The sequence below is a fragment of the Corapipo altera genome, unplaced genomic scaffold, assembly GCF_003945725.1.
Source record: "Corapipo altera isolate COAL_440 unplaced genomic scaffold, ASM394572v1 59, whole genome shotgun sequence".
Lineage (NCBI taxonomy): Eukaryota > Metazoa > Chordata > Aves > Passeriformes > Pipridae > Corapipo > Corapipo altera.
In genome coordinates this window covers 5276460-5292498 of record NW_020884917.1, presented here as the reverse complement: position 1 = coordinate 5292498, position 16039 = coordinate 5276460, and the positions used below count along the sequence as shown (strand labels likewise).

Below are 16039 nucleotides of genomic sequence, written 5' to 3'. Positions count from 1 at the left end.
CCGGACTTTTTGCCCGCGGCCGGACTTTTTGCCCGCGGCCGGACTTTGCCCACGGCCGGAGGCTCCGGAGCTTTTGTGGCACGGAGCGTGTCGGCTCTCTCGGGGCAGCCTCGGCTGGTGGAGGCGGAGGAAGTGCCAGATGCCCAGTTTCAGGCCTGTTTTTTTTCCAAAGTTGTGCCCTTTTTTCTCTTTTTAAATGAAGGAAAATAAATCCAAGCTACAACAAAGTAATTATTATCTAGCTTCACATTTCTCTCTTATTTAGTGACATAGAAAAATAGTTAACAATAGCGTTGGTGGCATTAGAATTGAAGGAAGATTGCATTTCTGTCTCCCACGATGAAAGTACCAAGTGTGTACCCATTGATCGTGAATTAATCCACAGTAGTGATGGAATTGATTATAACTTGCTGCATGGATAAAGTAAAAAATATTGATTGTGCAATCAAAGTAGAGACAATAGACTTGAGGAGCCATGTCCTCTGGAATTGAATGTAACTGGAATGAGAACTGTTAATTTGCATTGATGCAAAAATGTGTTAATTGGCTCTCTTGTTGGTGCCCTCTTCTATCACTTAAAAGTATAAAGGAAATCATTTGGGAATATGATATGAAAATTAATTTCTCTTCTTTGTTTGTTCCTTACTCATACTGTTAGGTTAGGGCAACCTTTGGATACCTTACTGAGCTTAACTAAAAATGTAAATCATATCGAGAGTAACTGGGTTGATTTAGTCTTCATCGAAGTTATTTATAGAAGATACATATGATAGTGCAATTTACAGTAAATTCAAGCATCATGGAAATTGAGAGTTTACATATAGGATATAGTTATAGCAGGGAGAGTGGATTTTTCTTTCAGTCGTCAAGTTACTGGAATAATTAAAAGCAAAAATACAAGAGAAAATGTGAGTTCACATTTTCAGAAAACTTAGACTATTGAGCCAGAATTCCAACAAAAAACTTGGGGAGGTAGACACCCACTTTGGAAGCTAGCGAGGAAAGGAAAAAACCCACCAAAAATTAACCAAAAAAAAAACCCAGGAGATGTTTCTAGGTAATACTGATCAATTCTGATCTCTTGTGTCTGTTTGTGATATGGTTTATTTCTTTATATTCCTGCAATAGATAGCATTCCTGTACTCAGGATCAGTGTACTGGAACTGCTGCTTTCTATTTTAATTGTTTCAGCAAATTATTGACTTGCTGAAATGCAACTCTAGGTCCTGTATATTTTCTTTGTGAGCATTTGTGATCTTCTAGTCTGAAGTAACTAACAGGTCTATTATTTTCCTCAGATTTTCCAAAGGAAACTTTTTATCTCTCCTCTTTCTTGCATTTCTTCATTATTGTGGACATCTGTTATTTATTGGCATTAAAAAAAATTCACAATGGTCTGTTTGTCTCCAAGGCAACGATTGTGCTCTCCTATTCTGTTCCAACTATGGAAGAGGCCTAATCCCTGAATGAAGTGTTAGATGATGCCATAATATGAGTGATATGATAATTAGTTTTAGTTATGCATAAATACATAATTACAGGCTAATCTTGATGTTTTATAGGCTTCTTTGAGAAATATCTTTATGGATTCCTGCAGCTCAGCTCAGAATGAGAATGGGTGAACCATTAAATAATAAGATGCAACTCTAAAAGGCATGGAAAGAATAGAGAAGGTGGACCCTTTTTTTTTTTTAATTGAAATTGTGTGTATTTTTACTTTTGGGGAGCTGTGCTCTTCAGTAAAGCTGTTTATGTATTTTTGGTAAAGAGAGTAGTGTCACTGTGAAACAAATGGTGCACCTGGTTTGATAAGACTGAGTTTGTACTGGAGGGCTGGTGGTGTTTACCTGGCACAGCTGTTTTTCAACACCTACAACTCACTGAGGTGTGCAGCATTGAAGGGAGGTGGCAGCCTGAGATTTTCCTAAAGGCTTGGAAAGTGCAAAACACATGACCATTCATAGATAGGCATGTTTTCACAATACTCCTTAGTCCACATATTGTATTAAAATCCAAAACTTATTAACTTGTTTAACAGAAATCTCCCTGGAGATTATTATCCTGTGTTTGGGGAGGGAGATGAGGGGACAGTGGCATAAAAACAGTGTTTCAGACAACCGATGAGAAACACTCCTGAATTTTATTTTATTTTTTTTTTTAAGATAAAAGTCACTGTTTTCTGTTTCTTGACAGATGCTAGTAATGTAAAGCCATTGGATGGTGTGAAAATTCTTGATTTAACAAGGTTTGTGTTTTGTCTATAATTTGGAACAGTGTGTCTAGATGCAAATATTCTGTTTGGAAAAACTAAGAAAACAATATTTCCTTAATATTACAGGGTGCTTGCAGGACCTTTTGCCACAATGAATTTGGGAGATCTAGGGGCTGAAGTTATCAAAGTGGAAAGACCAGGTAAGATTTCTATTTTAGATATGATAAGAATGTGAGCTAGCTTAACAAATAGTAGTTTATGTGTTTTAAGTAATATATGAATGACAATGCAACATTGTCTATATAAATATTTACAAAAGCTTTCAATACTATGTTTATTTCTTGAGGGTGTGCTTTTTGTGACAGTTTGTGAATGGTATTGTGCTAAGTAACAGCTGTTTTCAAGTTTGAGGAATGTTTTTTTATTGTGGTACTCTTTCTGTCATGTTAAAGAACTCATTGTTAGTAGGTTTGTTTTGCTTATACAGGTATGATCTATTTGCTTTAAGCTTAACATTGTACTCCATGTAGGTGTGTTTTGGTCAGAAATAGTCTATGTCTGTATTTAGAAATGAGGTGAGAAGGTTGAAGTTGTAAGGTCAGGTGACTTTTTTTAGATATTAATATTCAAAATGGTACTGAGTCATCACTTACTAAATGCCTTATTGCCTTACTCAAAGCTGAATTGATTTTGTTTGAATTGTTTGGACTTTACTTTGATTTTAAATTGGGCTTGTGAATGCTTACGTGTATGATGGGGTGTTTTTTGTTACATGATAAGAAGGTTAAAACAGGGTTTTAAGTATAGAGTTTAACATGCAAAATTTGAGAGCACACAAATCCTTCCAGCAATTAGTTATGTAATAGTTATGGAAAAGGTGGTTTGCCCATTTGAGAATTCAGAATCTTCATCTCAATTCCCTCTGAGCAAAAGTGTGGTAGATAATTAAAAATAGGAATACATCTGACTACTCAGCATTAGATTACTGATAAAATGACAGGCACTTTAATTTTCATTTTAACGTTAAAGGAAGAAAGGTAATAGGAGCACTTAAAATAGATATGTTGTTTCTTGGCACTGCTTTTCTGTAATAATATACGGATTTAGTGGGCTTGGCAAGAATTTTGGCTGGTAGAATACAAGGTGACCTGGCATGCTATATCAACTGTCTCCTGAGAAAAAATTTAATATTCTAGTACAGTTTCAGGTTGGAGAAATTTTTCTTCATAATCATGCAAAGTGAACAACAGTTATTTTCTGCGTGAGGTAGTTGTATCTTTAAAGTCCAGGATCTGGTATTTCTGCATAGAGATGAGAGTTCCCTGAAAAGGGAAATTTCTGAATTTGAATGAAGATGCTGGTGCTGAAAGCGTCAGATTAACAACCTTTGTGTTTTCAGATGCAGAAACTTCTGTAGCTCTTTCTGATTGGACTCTGGGTAATTTGTTTCTATTCTGTAAGGCAGGATTTCTGGAAGAGCTGGAGATGGGTCATTGCACTAGCTATAGGAAGTACTTATTTTGTTTCTGCAGCATGAAGCTTAATCAGTTGTCTCTCAGTGGTATCTTGAAGTTGTGTCTGGAGTGTTTCAGGAATAGCTTATTGACCATGTGCACTGTGAATTGGTCCAGCAAGAGCTTCTACTAAATTCTTCCACATTGCCTAAAAGAATGGCGTTGGAACTCTGCTTAAGTTAAAACAAACAAACCACCAAAAGAAACCCAACTCCTCTTTCCCTGCCACCCCCCATCCCCCAAAGAACCCCCCCAAAAAACTCCAAACAACCAAAATATCAACCCACAAATAAGAAAGCAACCAAAAAACCTGCAAATACACTGGTGGTGTGTGGCTGTATTAGTATTTTTAAGACTAAATGTAATCCCAGCACTAGCAAACACTTTGTTCGCTTTGCTTAGTTACATTCACTTTTAGGTGGTTTTTGATATAAATAACTGAAAATATATATTTTAAACTAATACTTGTCCTGCCTGCTAGATGAAGCTTAGGTGATTTAAATGGGATGTTGGAGGAAAGCTTTTTATTCTTTTTATTTGTTGGCAGTGTGATATTGGAAAACTATGAACCTGTGATGGTATTTCTTTCAGGAGCTGGCGATGATACAAGAGCCTGGGGCCCACCTTTTGCTGGGACAGAAAGTGTTTACTTTCTCAGTGTCAATAGAAATAAAAAGGTAAATGGAGGGTGGAACTGAACATTAGCTTAAGTTTTCTATGACTACAACTGAATATATAAAACTTCTTAGTTGGATTCTTAACATATATATAATGGAGCAATAGTTACATTTGCCTTAAGTTATGATAAATAAATTTGAGGAGAATAACCGAGAGTGCTTTTGAACAAAAGAGGCTGCAAATCTCTGGTATGGTGCTGTGGACAGCTGAGGCAAATTCAAAAAGCAAAAGTGCTCCTTCCAGTCTTCAGTTGCTGGTGCTACTTGACTGAAAATGAAACCTGCTGACAATAAGGGTTATTTTAATTGAACGATCCTTTTTTTCAGGTGCATCAGGTCAGCTGACATGCATCAGCTGGCACCTGGAGCTGAAGGAGTACTGGTATTATACCACAGTGAGGTTGGCTAAAGGTAGCTTGTGAAACTTTGGAATTAACATGAAGTTTCATGATATACCTGAATTGTTTAATGGCTTGTTGCCATTAAAACAAATGTTTCTGGTGTCCCCATGTGTATTTGCAGTAGTAAGTCTTGTGCAAATATACGGTGAAGAGACTGCATATGGTGCAGCTCCCAGCTGCACATCTGTCAGACTTGTTTTAGACCTTGTCTGATCCATTGGTGAGGCAGTTCAGCTTGCTTGAGAGAGGTTTCTTTTTTTTTACAGAAGGAGGTGGGGTATATGTTATAATTTACTTATCCAAATTAGCTGCAGTGTGAATTTGACTGTTTGTTATGTGTAGAAGAGGCTTATGATCACCAGAAGGGTTTTCACATAAATTACTGTTGTATTTTTTTTAATCCCCAGAGTATAGCTATCAACATGAAGGATTCAAAAGGAGCAGAGCTAATCAGAGAGGTAGGTTTTGATAGCATGCGAAGTGTGCCTATTTTGTATTGTTGTTATCCTGAGTAATAAAGGTTAAACTCTGCATTTCAAGTATTAATTTGAAGTCTGATAATTAAAAAATGTATATACACAGTTGATTTGGTAAATTGCAGTGTATAGCCTCTGTGCTTTTGGACTCAATGTTCAGTGTAACTTCTGATGATTTTAGATATAAAATTTGCACAAAAATGTCATCAAAGTCATCAAATGAAATATTGTCAGGAAATGGTCTAATAGCCTATTGCTTTCCTCTTACTACTGCTGTATTTGATCTTGCTGTACTACTTCATTAGAAAAATTAAAGATGGACTGATCTTATGATGTCAGCAAGCAGTTGAGAAAGAGGAGATACTGTATTTGAAGTTTTTTGAATGTTACAGTGTATTCATGACTTCAGTAGCTGTATCTCTTTCTGAGAAATATTGTCCTGTAGGTCAAACTTAGTATTTGTTTCTTTTTCAGTGTTTGACTTTAGAGTCTATTAAAGGTGATCCATTTTTTTCTATTTAAAAATTAATAAAAGCATCCTATTTCCCATTTTGTGAAACTTGTGCTTTGTCAGCCCTTTATTTACTGAGAGATATAAGACCTGCTACTTGCTAGTGCTGTGTTTTAAGCCCTGCAGTACTAACAGCTGGCTTGTTACTATTTGTTTCAGTGTCAGTTCCAATCACTTTTTCACAGTGAGACTGTATGCGTCATGCAATAAGTGGAATTTGTCTGGTAGTATTTTCTCTTGGGAATATTACATGAAATGGAAATAGATAGTTTTCTGATACTTGTGACTTGTTAGCTATGTAAAAGGTACTTCATATGGAAATCTTTGGAATTTATAAGTCAAGGATTCTGGAATACCACAGAACCACTTATTGTTGATTTCTTAAAAAGTTGTATGTTTATCTTCTAAAAAATTTAGAAACAGAAACTGTCATTAGGTATAATTTTTCATGGTATAACGCAGACGTCTTTTTGAATAAACTAGTCATATTCTAAGTAAGGGCTATAAAAATTGTTCCTCTGGCATAAGAAGACTAATTAGTTGCTTGACCTTTACAAATGGTGAAAGAAAAACTACTCTATACAGTGTCCACTGATTACACATGTGTGGGCTGGACGTGTTCAAAGAGTTAAAGGCAGCTGGGCCTATGAGTCAGGATGAGCTGGAGATAAAAACAGTTTGTATCCTTTAATAAAGTTACTTTAATCATCACTATAGATTTCTGTTCCTTAAGTCAATGGCATCCCTATGTGATATAGCAACGTTGTGAACTGATTAGGCATTATTTAAGTGTTGCTCTACTTGTGGAGTTGTCCATCATTCTGCTTGATTTAGAGTCATATATTTTGAAAACACTTAGTGCAGAGGCCTTAACATTCTATTAGGCATCTCAAATGGAACTTCTGTTTGGAGTTTTGTCAAAAAGTATGTGTAAAGGGAAAGTTGGCTGTCAGGCTTTTGTTTCCTGTTGCCTCCTGCTATATCAGGACAGATGTGTATAGAATTGAAATTGTTCGGTATTGTATTTGTTACTACAAAAAGTAGTGTTCTTGTCTGTAAAGTAACTGATGACAAGCAGAAATTCAAGTTTGTGACGCTGGTTCCTCATCCATAAATATGAATTTTGTCCGAGCCTAAACACTACAAAGAAATGTAACAAGGTTATAATTTTTTTTTATTAAGAAAGGTAGCATGGTTAGAATAGATTGTATTTCCCTCTCTCAGATTTTACATAGGTAGATGAAGGCAAATCTCAGTCTAGAATCATGTTAAAAACAGGACTGGTGAGTCTTCAGCTGTATGACACAGCACAGACTTGATAATTCAGTCAATAATATCAAGTGAGCTGAAGAAATCTGTTAATCAGTAGTTCTTGCTGCCCTTTATCCTTTGGCACAGCACTACAAAAGATTTTTGCAAGGGTCTGTTGTTTCATATGTGATTAGGTGATTTCCACAAAATTATTCTTGGATCTTCTTTTCTGTTTCTTTATTCTCTGTCACTTGTAGCCCTGTTTTTCTTTCTAATGTTTTTTGGCTCACTGTTAACTGCCTTCCAAATATTTCTATGTCTTCCTGAATGAATATAATTTTTTTTTCTCTTCAGTGATGATATGTGCACCAGCCCCATACTTTGGCATCTTTTTGTAGTAATATGGCTCAGTATCTCTTTAGAACGTTATTCAAGAGTTATTGTCAGAAGCTCATTTTAAGAACCTTGAGGATACTTTTCTCCTGTGTATTTAGCCTTAACTAATTAACTTATCTATTCATGAAGGACTTGGGGGAATTTAATTGGGTGGGAGCTGATGGCACTTCTTCTCTTCCACTACTTTTAGCTGATGAGTCAATGCATCTCATGCACGCTCTCTTACTTGATAAAGCAAACTATTAACGCAAATAGACATATATATGTACACACACGAAATATATGTGTGTGTGTATATATATATGTTTGCGCATGCACATTCTCCTCTGTGGAGTTCTTGTGAAAACCAAATCACCCCCCACCCAAAGAAAAAAAACCATCCAAACAATGAACCAAAAAACCCCCAACAAAAGCCCAAAGAAAACTTCCCAAAGGTATGTATAGTTTACTTAAACAAGTTAGTAGCATCGTTACTTGTTATTCAATATAATGACTGCTTTGGCATGAATGATGCCAGTTTTTATTTCCTGAGGCATAGATGTTGAGCATATCAGTTCGTGTCTGGAATAGATAGTATTCCAACTCAGGTCTGTGTTGTAGATGTTAGATGATAAAATACAGGTGATATATTTAGAGGATTTGTAGGGCATAAAGTGTGACATTTCAGTTGACAATGGACCTAAAACTCTATTAAGACTGAAAATTCCTTTGTTTTAAGAACACACGGTTTGTTTGGATCAGAGTCTGAATCCATTTTCCACAGTGGCAGAATTGTGGGTTCAGTGAGCATCAAAAGAAGTACAATACATAGAATGCTGCCTTTATGCATTAAAGTCTGTTTCCAAGTTCCATGAAAACTTTAGCTGTAGAACTGATGCAGCACTTGTAGGATGTCTTGAAAATTCATTTCTCTGAGAGTATATACCCTGCTAAACTGGACCCAAGTCATTGTATCCTCATCATTGTCATCCCATGTATGTTACCAAGTCCAGAGGTACTCATCATGTTACAGTACCATGTGTCAGGCTTTCTTCCTCAGTGGCTTGTAGGAGATGATAGTTCTTCAATGTGAGATGGACAACAACTTTCAAACCATCTTAGCCCTTACAATCACTATAATTTGCAGACATCATAAAATCCTGGCAAAAGCAATATACAGTTTTTAACCAGTTTTGTCTCTTGAATGAATTAGGCTAAGGCTGTAGCATTACCAATTTAAAAAATATTTACGTGTGAACTGTGATGAATTTAAATAGAAAATAAAACTTCCTTTAGTTTTCATAAAGGCATACTATTAAAACCTAGCAGCTTGTCCCAGTTGTATTTCCCTAATTAAGGATCTGTTTCTTATTTCATTATAGTCTACAGGTCCTTGACATAGCCACTTTAAAAAACTTTATAACGTATCTTAAAATGCACCTTTACCATATACCACATGTAGTTACTATAAATGTTATTAATGTCTTTTCTGTGCATCAAATTAAACCATTTATAAATTGAGTGCTACCTTGTCTAAATAAGAATCAATTTCTTCTGTCTTTCCTGTTAAATATTTGCAGACTTGGCAGCTTCTTTGGTCTTAAATTTGGTTGAACAGCTGACATGGTAAAACAAAAGTGCATGTGATTGTTGTTATGATGACACTAGTTTATAGAAGCTGGTCTAATTGTAATCAATGATTTGAAAATGAAAACCAATTAAAATTATTTCTAAGGTAGAAAAGAAGTGAAGGATGAAGATACATTCTACCTCCTTTTTCTCAAGGTAAGTGCAAGTATATAGGTGAAGATTGTTCGGTAAACTGTTGTCAAGCCATAGGAAATTGATGTGATAATATCACATCAATGTGTAATATCACAGTTTTGTCTAATCACTGTAGGATTTTGACAGTCTTCTTTCTAGATATGCGACATCTCTAATATGTAGTTTGCAAAAATGCACAGTCTAACAGGCAAAAAAAAATATCTAGGCTTGTAAGTTTTCTCTTAGAAAGACTAGAGCCATTTTGATGACTGAGTTTTTAAAATTAAATTACATAATACATAGGAATGTATTGAACTTTTGGAAGCTAATTAACAAATCTTACTCATCCATTTCTTTTCTAAAGCTTGCAGCAGCATCTGATGTTTTTGTGGAAAACTACATCCCTGGGAAACTGGCTGAAATGGGTTTAGGTTATGAAGACATTAAAAATGTTGCTCCTCACATAGTGTACTGTTCAATAACAGGTATTTTTTTTTCAATTATGTTCAGTTATTTTCAATTGTGTTCATTATTTCCTTTATTCCAGTCAAAATGTTAAAACAGTCATACGGTTACTTAGTATTATGTTACTTTGATGTCAGTTAAGATAAATTGAAAGATAGTGAGTTTGTTCAATTCAAAAGCAGGTATAGAAAAACTGGGAGGCAGCAACCATGTCAACAGCTTACAAGTTGTTCAGTGACATTACCATGCCATACTTACATGTTCCTACTGATTTTGAAGGAGCTGAGATTTACTGGCCTCTGCGGATTTTGCTTTGAACTGGTTGAAAACTCAGATTTCTTTTTTTTTTTTCCCCCTCCCAGAAGTTCTGCTGAATCTGTTTACATATTGTGGGTTTTAAATCTGGTAATCTCAATGTTCTTTACTGCTCTGAACTATCTCTCTCTTCAGAATTGTGCAGTTACATGTTCGTGGTAGCCTTACGTGACTTTGCTACAATCTACTGCCTGGTAACTGAAATGGTAGGAGAGTTGTAGGTACTTTAAAAAGCTGGGAAGAATGAAAAGAAAACAGACATATGAATATCAGGAACTGCATACATCTAAAAATAATTTTAAGTCTGTAAAAACACTTAAAAAACTTCAGCAAAAATCGACTCAAAAAAATCTTGATTAAGTAGTAGAATTAAAGTTCTAATATTACAATGAAATTAATGTAAAACAGAAGTTACGGATATATTTAGATGGTTTTTTAGATGGATTTAAAATCTTAGTTACGAATTTCTGAAGAATAAATGGCTTTGGCTTTTTAGTTACTGGATATGGATGTAATTTAATCAAAATTCAAATAACTTTTTAGTCTCTTGTGATGTGTTTATCATGTTTGTGTGACAAATGTCTGAAGATGACGAGCAGTTATATGCAGGGCTTGCTGAGAATCTTTGAATACATGTTTACGTTGGTCAGTGGCTAGTTGCCACAGTGTCTTTCACATTTGTGTGTGCATATAATCACACAACTGGAATTTTTTTTTAGGTGTTTTTTGTTTGTTTGGGTTTTTTTTTAGTTGTTGTACCCATAATGATGAAAAATGATAAAAGTTACATCCAAGCGACAGTCTATATGAGGTAGCTTGGCCTTTGATTCTGGCCAGGACAGGGTTAAATTTTGCAGTAGCCAGGAGGAGGCATGGCTATGACACAGATGTTATTCTATACCACCTCAGGTCATATGCAGGGGATGGGGGAAGGGGTCCCCTCTGCTCGAGTAAGTGTGGTGGAGGGGAGGGGTCAGGTAGTGCTGTTTCCCTCTGTTATCGATATTGTAGCTGTTACTCTTTTCTTCTCTCATTGCTGTTTCCAGTAAATTGTTCTTATCTCAGCCCCCGGTCTGTACTTTTTGTACCTTCAGTTCTCCATCCCATTGCAGGGGAGAGGGAGGGAGGATGGGAATGAGTGAGCAGCATGTGGTTTGGAGTGTTTCAGTGGGAACACTAAACTGGGGAATACCGTTCCTAAACCACAACACCCTCTCATCATATGTTAGATGCTCCAATCTCTTAATCACTTTTGTGACTCTGCTAAACTTGCCTCAGTAAGTCCGCATCTGCCTTGTACTGGGGAGCCCAGAGCCATGTACAGTATTACAGGTGTGACCTCACCAGCACTGAGAAGAGGGGAAGGATGTCCTCCCTTGATCTGCTCATGATATTCTTCTTAATGCATCACAAAATACTGTTGTTCTCCTCTGCTGAAAGGATGCATACTTTTAGATGCTCTGTTTAAGTGCTCTCTAACTTTCTCAACTGAGGGTAAGTCTTCCTTGATGCAGAATTTCCCTCTAGTCTTAGGGATCTAGGACACCTGAGAGCTATCTTTTTTGGTAAATCCTGAGGCAAAAAAAGCATTAAATACATCTGCCTTCTTCAAGTCCTTTGTCTGTTCTGCAGTAGGTCCGTATCTTCCCTAGTCTCCTTTCTGCTGCTGATTTGCTTGCAGAATCCTTTCTTGTTGCTTCTTACGTCTTCTGCCAAATTCAACTCGAGGTCTGCCTGGGCTTTTCTAACCATACACTTTTATGACCACACAGCGCCTCTGTACTTCTAAGTCACTTGCCCCTGCTTCAACCTCTTGCAAAACAAATTGAACAAAGATCATGTAATCTTGCTGTTTAGAGCTTTGTGTAACGCATAACTTTCAGTTATGTTATACATAATGGAAAACACATAAAGATTGAAAAATACATCAATAAAGATTATTTTTTATTTATTCATGGACTGTGATAACTTGAGGTTGAAGGTGTTTAGGAGGTAACAGCTAAGTGATGTTTCTCAGGGATCTGTAAAGCAACTGGGATCTTAAATTATGGTTGCTTAAATCTTGGACACCCAGTAGGTGACAAGGCACACCTATTTTAGGATAATTCATCTTTTGGGAATGAAGGCGCAAAGTCTAATGCCCTTAATGGATTTCTGATCTGACTTCTTTTTAAGTCAGGGCAGGAGTTGACGAAACTTCAATCTAAGCATATTAAAAGAAGTGACCAGACTAGGACCAAATGTATGTCTGTGACAGAGAGGGCATGATGGTTTTTTTGGGACAATCAGGTAGAAAACCTGTCTAGGAAGAAAGAATTCCTGATTGATTTCTAAATACTCTGTGACCTAATTCTAGATACTACAATTCAATTAATAACTTTTTTGTGCCTTTTTTTTTTTCAAGGGAGATAGGAAGATGGGAATAGGTACTAGGCTCTGGAACTTGAGGGTCAGGCAAATAGTAAAGGTGAAGATCTATCTGGAGCGAGTCAATCAACCAGATATGTTACAACTATGGCTGTTAAGAAATAAAGAAGGATAATTATTGTAGGTCCCTCCCTTCTGAGGGAAACTAAATACCCCGTATGTTGACCAGACCTATCCCACAGGGACATCGGCTGCCTCCCTGGGACCTGGGTAAGGGATATTACTAGAAAATTCCCTGGACTGATTTGACCCACCCTACTTCTGGGTGTCCAGGTTGGCAGTGATGAGGTTGAGGAGAAAATCCTAGGATAATGAAAAAGGCCTTCAGAGCACTGGGATGACTGGTTGAAGGGATAAGAGCACAGGTGGTGTTTTTTTCAATCCTTTCAGTAGCAGGGAAGAGTGCCGAAAGAAACAGGAGAACCAACCTGATCAACACATGGCTTCAAGACTGGTGCCATTGGTGCAGTTTTGGCTTTTTTGAACATGGAACAGTTTATGCAGCACCAGACCTGATGGAGACCAATGAGACTTGCCTGTGTAAGAGGGTGAAAAGTATTCTAGCCCATGAGTTGACAAGGATGATTGAGAGGGCTTTAAACTAGGTTTGAAGGGGAAAGGTGATAAGACCAGGGTCACTAGAAATTAGCCTAGAGGAGGCATGCCAGAGTTGGGGGTGAAATCAGTAGCCCAACTGAAGTGAATCTACACCAATGCACACAGTGTGGGTAGCAAACAGGAGAAGCTGGAGGTCATTCTGCAGCAGCAGGAAGGCTATGACACAGTTGCCTTCATGGAAACACAGTGGGATGACTCACAAGACTGGAGTGCTACAATAGGTGGCTACAAGCACTTCAGAAGGGCCAAGTGAGGAGGAAGAGGCAGTGGGGTGGTTCTGTATATTAGGGAATGTTTCAACTGTTTAGAGCTTAAGGATAGTGGTGATAAGGTTGAGTGTCTATGGGTAACAATCAGGGATGGCTAGCAAGACAAACATTGTGGTGAGAGTCTGTTAGAGACCACCCAACCAGGATGAAGAGGCAGGCAAACTATTCTGTACGTGGCTGGCTGATGTTTCACAGTCACTAGCCCTTGTTCTTATGGGAGACTTTAACTTGCTGGATGTCTCTTGGAAACTCAACACAGCAGAGGGGAGGCAGTCTAGGAGGTTCCTGGAGTGTGTGGAAGATAAATTCCTGACACAGCTGGTAAGTGAGCTTAGCAGCGGTGGTGCCCTGCTGGGCCTGCTGTTTACAAACAGGAAGGGCAGGTGGGAGCTGTGGTGGTTGGAGGCTGTCTTGGGCACAGCAACCATGAAATGGCAGTTTTCAATTCTTAGTGAAATAAGGAAGGGGGCCAGCAAAAACTCTATCTTGGACTTCCAGAAGACAGATTTTGTCCTGTCCAGGACACTGGTTTGGAGAGTCCTTTGGGAGACAGCCCTTAGTAACAAAGGGGCCCAGGAAGGCTGGACATACTTTAAGAAGGAAATCATAAAGATGCAGGAGCAGGCAGTCCCCATGTCTTTAAGCTGTTGGGAAAGAAGACTGGCCTGGTTGAACTGGAACCTTTCACTGGAACTCAGGGGAAAAAAAAGAGTTTATCATCTTTGCAAGAAGAGGCAGGGAAATCAGGAAGAGCACATGAGTTGTTAGGTCGTGTAGAAAGAAAATTAGAAAGGTGAAAGCTCAGCTAGAATTTAATCTGACCACTGCTGTGAAAGATAATAAAAAGTGTTTTTATAAGTACATTAACAACAAAAGGAGGAAAATCTCCAACCTTTACTGAATGTGAAGGGGAACCTTGTAACCAAGGCTGAGGAAAAGGCTCTGGTATTTAACGCCTTCTTTGCCTCAGTCTTTAGCAGAAAGACCAGTTATCTACCTGAGCTGGTAGACAGGGACAGGGAGCAGAATCTATCCCCTGCAATCCAGCAGAAATTAGTTAAGTGACCTGCTGTGCCGCTAGGACACTCCTAGTCCATGCGTCTGGATGGGACGCACCCTAGGATATTGAGGGAGCTGGCAGAATAGCTCAGCAAGACATTCTCCATCATTTGTCACCAGTCCTGGCAAACTGGGGAGGTTCCAGATGGCTGGAGGTTGGCCAGTGTGATGCCCATCCACAAGAAAGTCCAGAAGGAGGATCTAGGGAACTACAGGCCTGTCAGCCTGACCTCAGTGCCCAGGAAAGTTATGGAACAGATTATCTTGAGTGTGATTATGCTGCATGTACAAGACAAACAGGAAACAGGCGTAGTTACCCCGGGTTTAGGAACAGCAGGTCCTGCTTGACCAACCTGATCTCCATTTATGATCAGGTGACCCACCTAGTGGATGAGAGAAAGGCAGTGGATGGACCTGTACTTCAGTAAAGCCTTTGATAATGTCTCCTGTGGCATTCTCATGGAGAAGCTGGCAGCCTGTGGCTTAGATGGGTGCACTCTGTACTGGGTTAAAAACTGACTGAATGGCCAGGCCTTGAGAGTGGTGGCGAATGATGCCAAATCCAGTTCATGTGTGGCAACTAGTGGTGTCCCCCGGGGATCAGTATTGGGCTAGTCCTGTTTAATATCTTTATTGATAATTTGGACAAGGGGATTGAGGGCACCCTCACTAAGTTGGGCAGGAGTGTTGATTTGCTGGAGGGTCTGGAGAGGGTTCTGGTCCGGCTGGATTGATGGGCCGAGGCCAAGTGTATGAGGTTCAATAAGGCCAAGTTCTGGGTTCTGTACTTAGGTCACAACAACCACATGCAGTGCTACAGACTGGAGGCAGAGTGGCTGGAAAATGGCCCAGTGGAAAAGGGCCTGGGATACTGTTCGACAGCTGTCTGACCATGAGCCAACAGTGTACCCAGACAGCCAAGAAGGCCCGTGGCATCTTGGCTTGTATCAAAAATAGTTGTCCCTGTATGGTTGGCACTGACTGGTTCAGCACCTGCTGGCTGCATTTTGTGTTATTACAATGATAGTAGCCATTACCCTGTTACAGGTTAGGTTTTTTGCCAGATCTTTGAGGTGGTTCAGATGCTGAATGAGTGCACTACTAGTGATGCTGTTCTTGTGTGTTCTGTTATATAGGAATTTCTATTTTGTGCTGCTTGATGTGCTTGATGTGAGCCAGATTGGGCAGGGCTGTCGAAGTAAATTGCCTTGGTCGTGGGGTCATGAGTGGTTCATATGTGCCATCTGTAATAGAACAATACTTGTATGTATACTCCATTCCTCCCTTCTGGATGGTAGGTAAAATATCATAGAGATGTCATCAACTTACTTTTCATTTACTATGTCCTTGGTACTTCTTGATTTAATTTACGGTATCACCGTGAAATTTAGTCTAATCAATCCCAATTCTAATACTGTATGGTTCCTTCTATTCTCTCTTTCTCTTCAATTCTGATGGCCTACAAACTGGTATTTCTATTCTTTTCAGCCTCCCACCTACATGACCTCTCTGTGCCCTCTTCTTGGTCTGCACCTGCCTTTTGCTAGCCTTGGTTGCCCAACTTGGCCAGTTCATACTCTTCCCTTCACTAGTTCAGTTCCTCATCAAAGATCCATTTCTCTTACCTCCTTTGACTTCATATTTTCCTACTGACTTCCTGTTACAGCTAATCGTGTTCTTCAGTCCTTCAGGAACTTAATTCTAA

At 38.5% G+C, this 16039-nt stretch overlaps 1 protein-coding gene across 5 annotated transcripts in view; it reads left to right on the top strand.

Moving 5' to 3' along the window:
* SUGCT (succinyl-CoA:glutarate-CoA transferase) overlaps positions 1-16039 on the top strand; it is a 313399-nt gene that overhangs the window by 536 nt on the left and 296824 nt on the right. For all 5 annotated transcript variants that reach the window (XM_027655985.1, XM_027655984.1, XM_027655986.1 and 2 more), the window contains exons 2-6: positions 2194-2245; positions 2339-2412; positions 4318-4403; positions 5212-5262; positions 9546-9666. In XM_027655985.1, coding sequence (XP_027511786.1) covers positions 2194-2245; positions 2339-2412; positions 4318-4403; positions 5212-5262; positions 9546-9666 — 384 coding nt within the window. The remainder of the gene's footprint in view (positions 1-2193; positions 2246-2338; positions 2413-4317; positions 4404-5211; positions 5263-9545; positions 9667-16039) is intronic.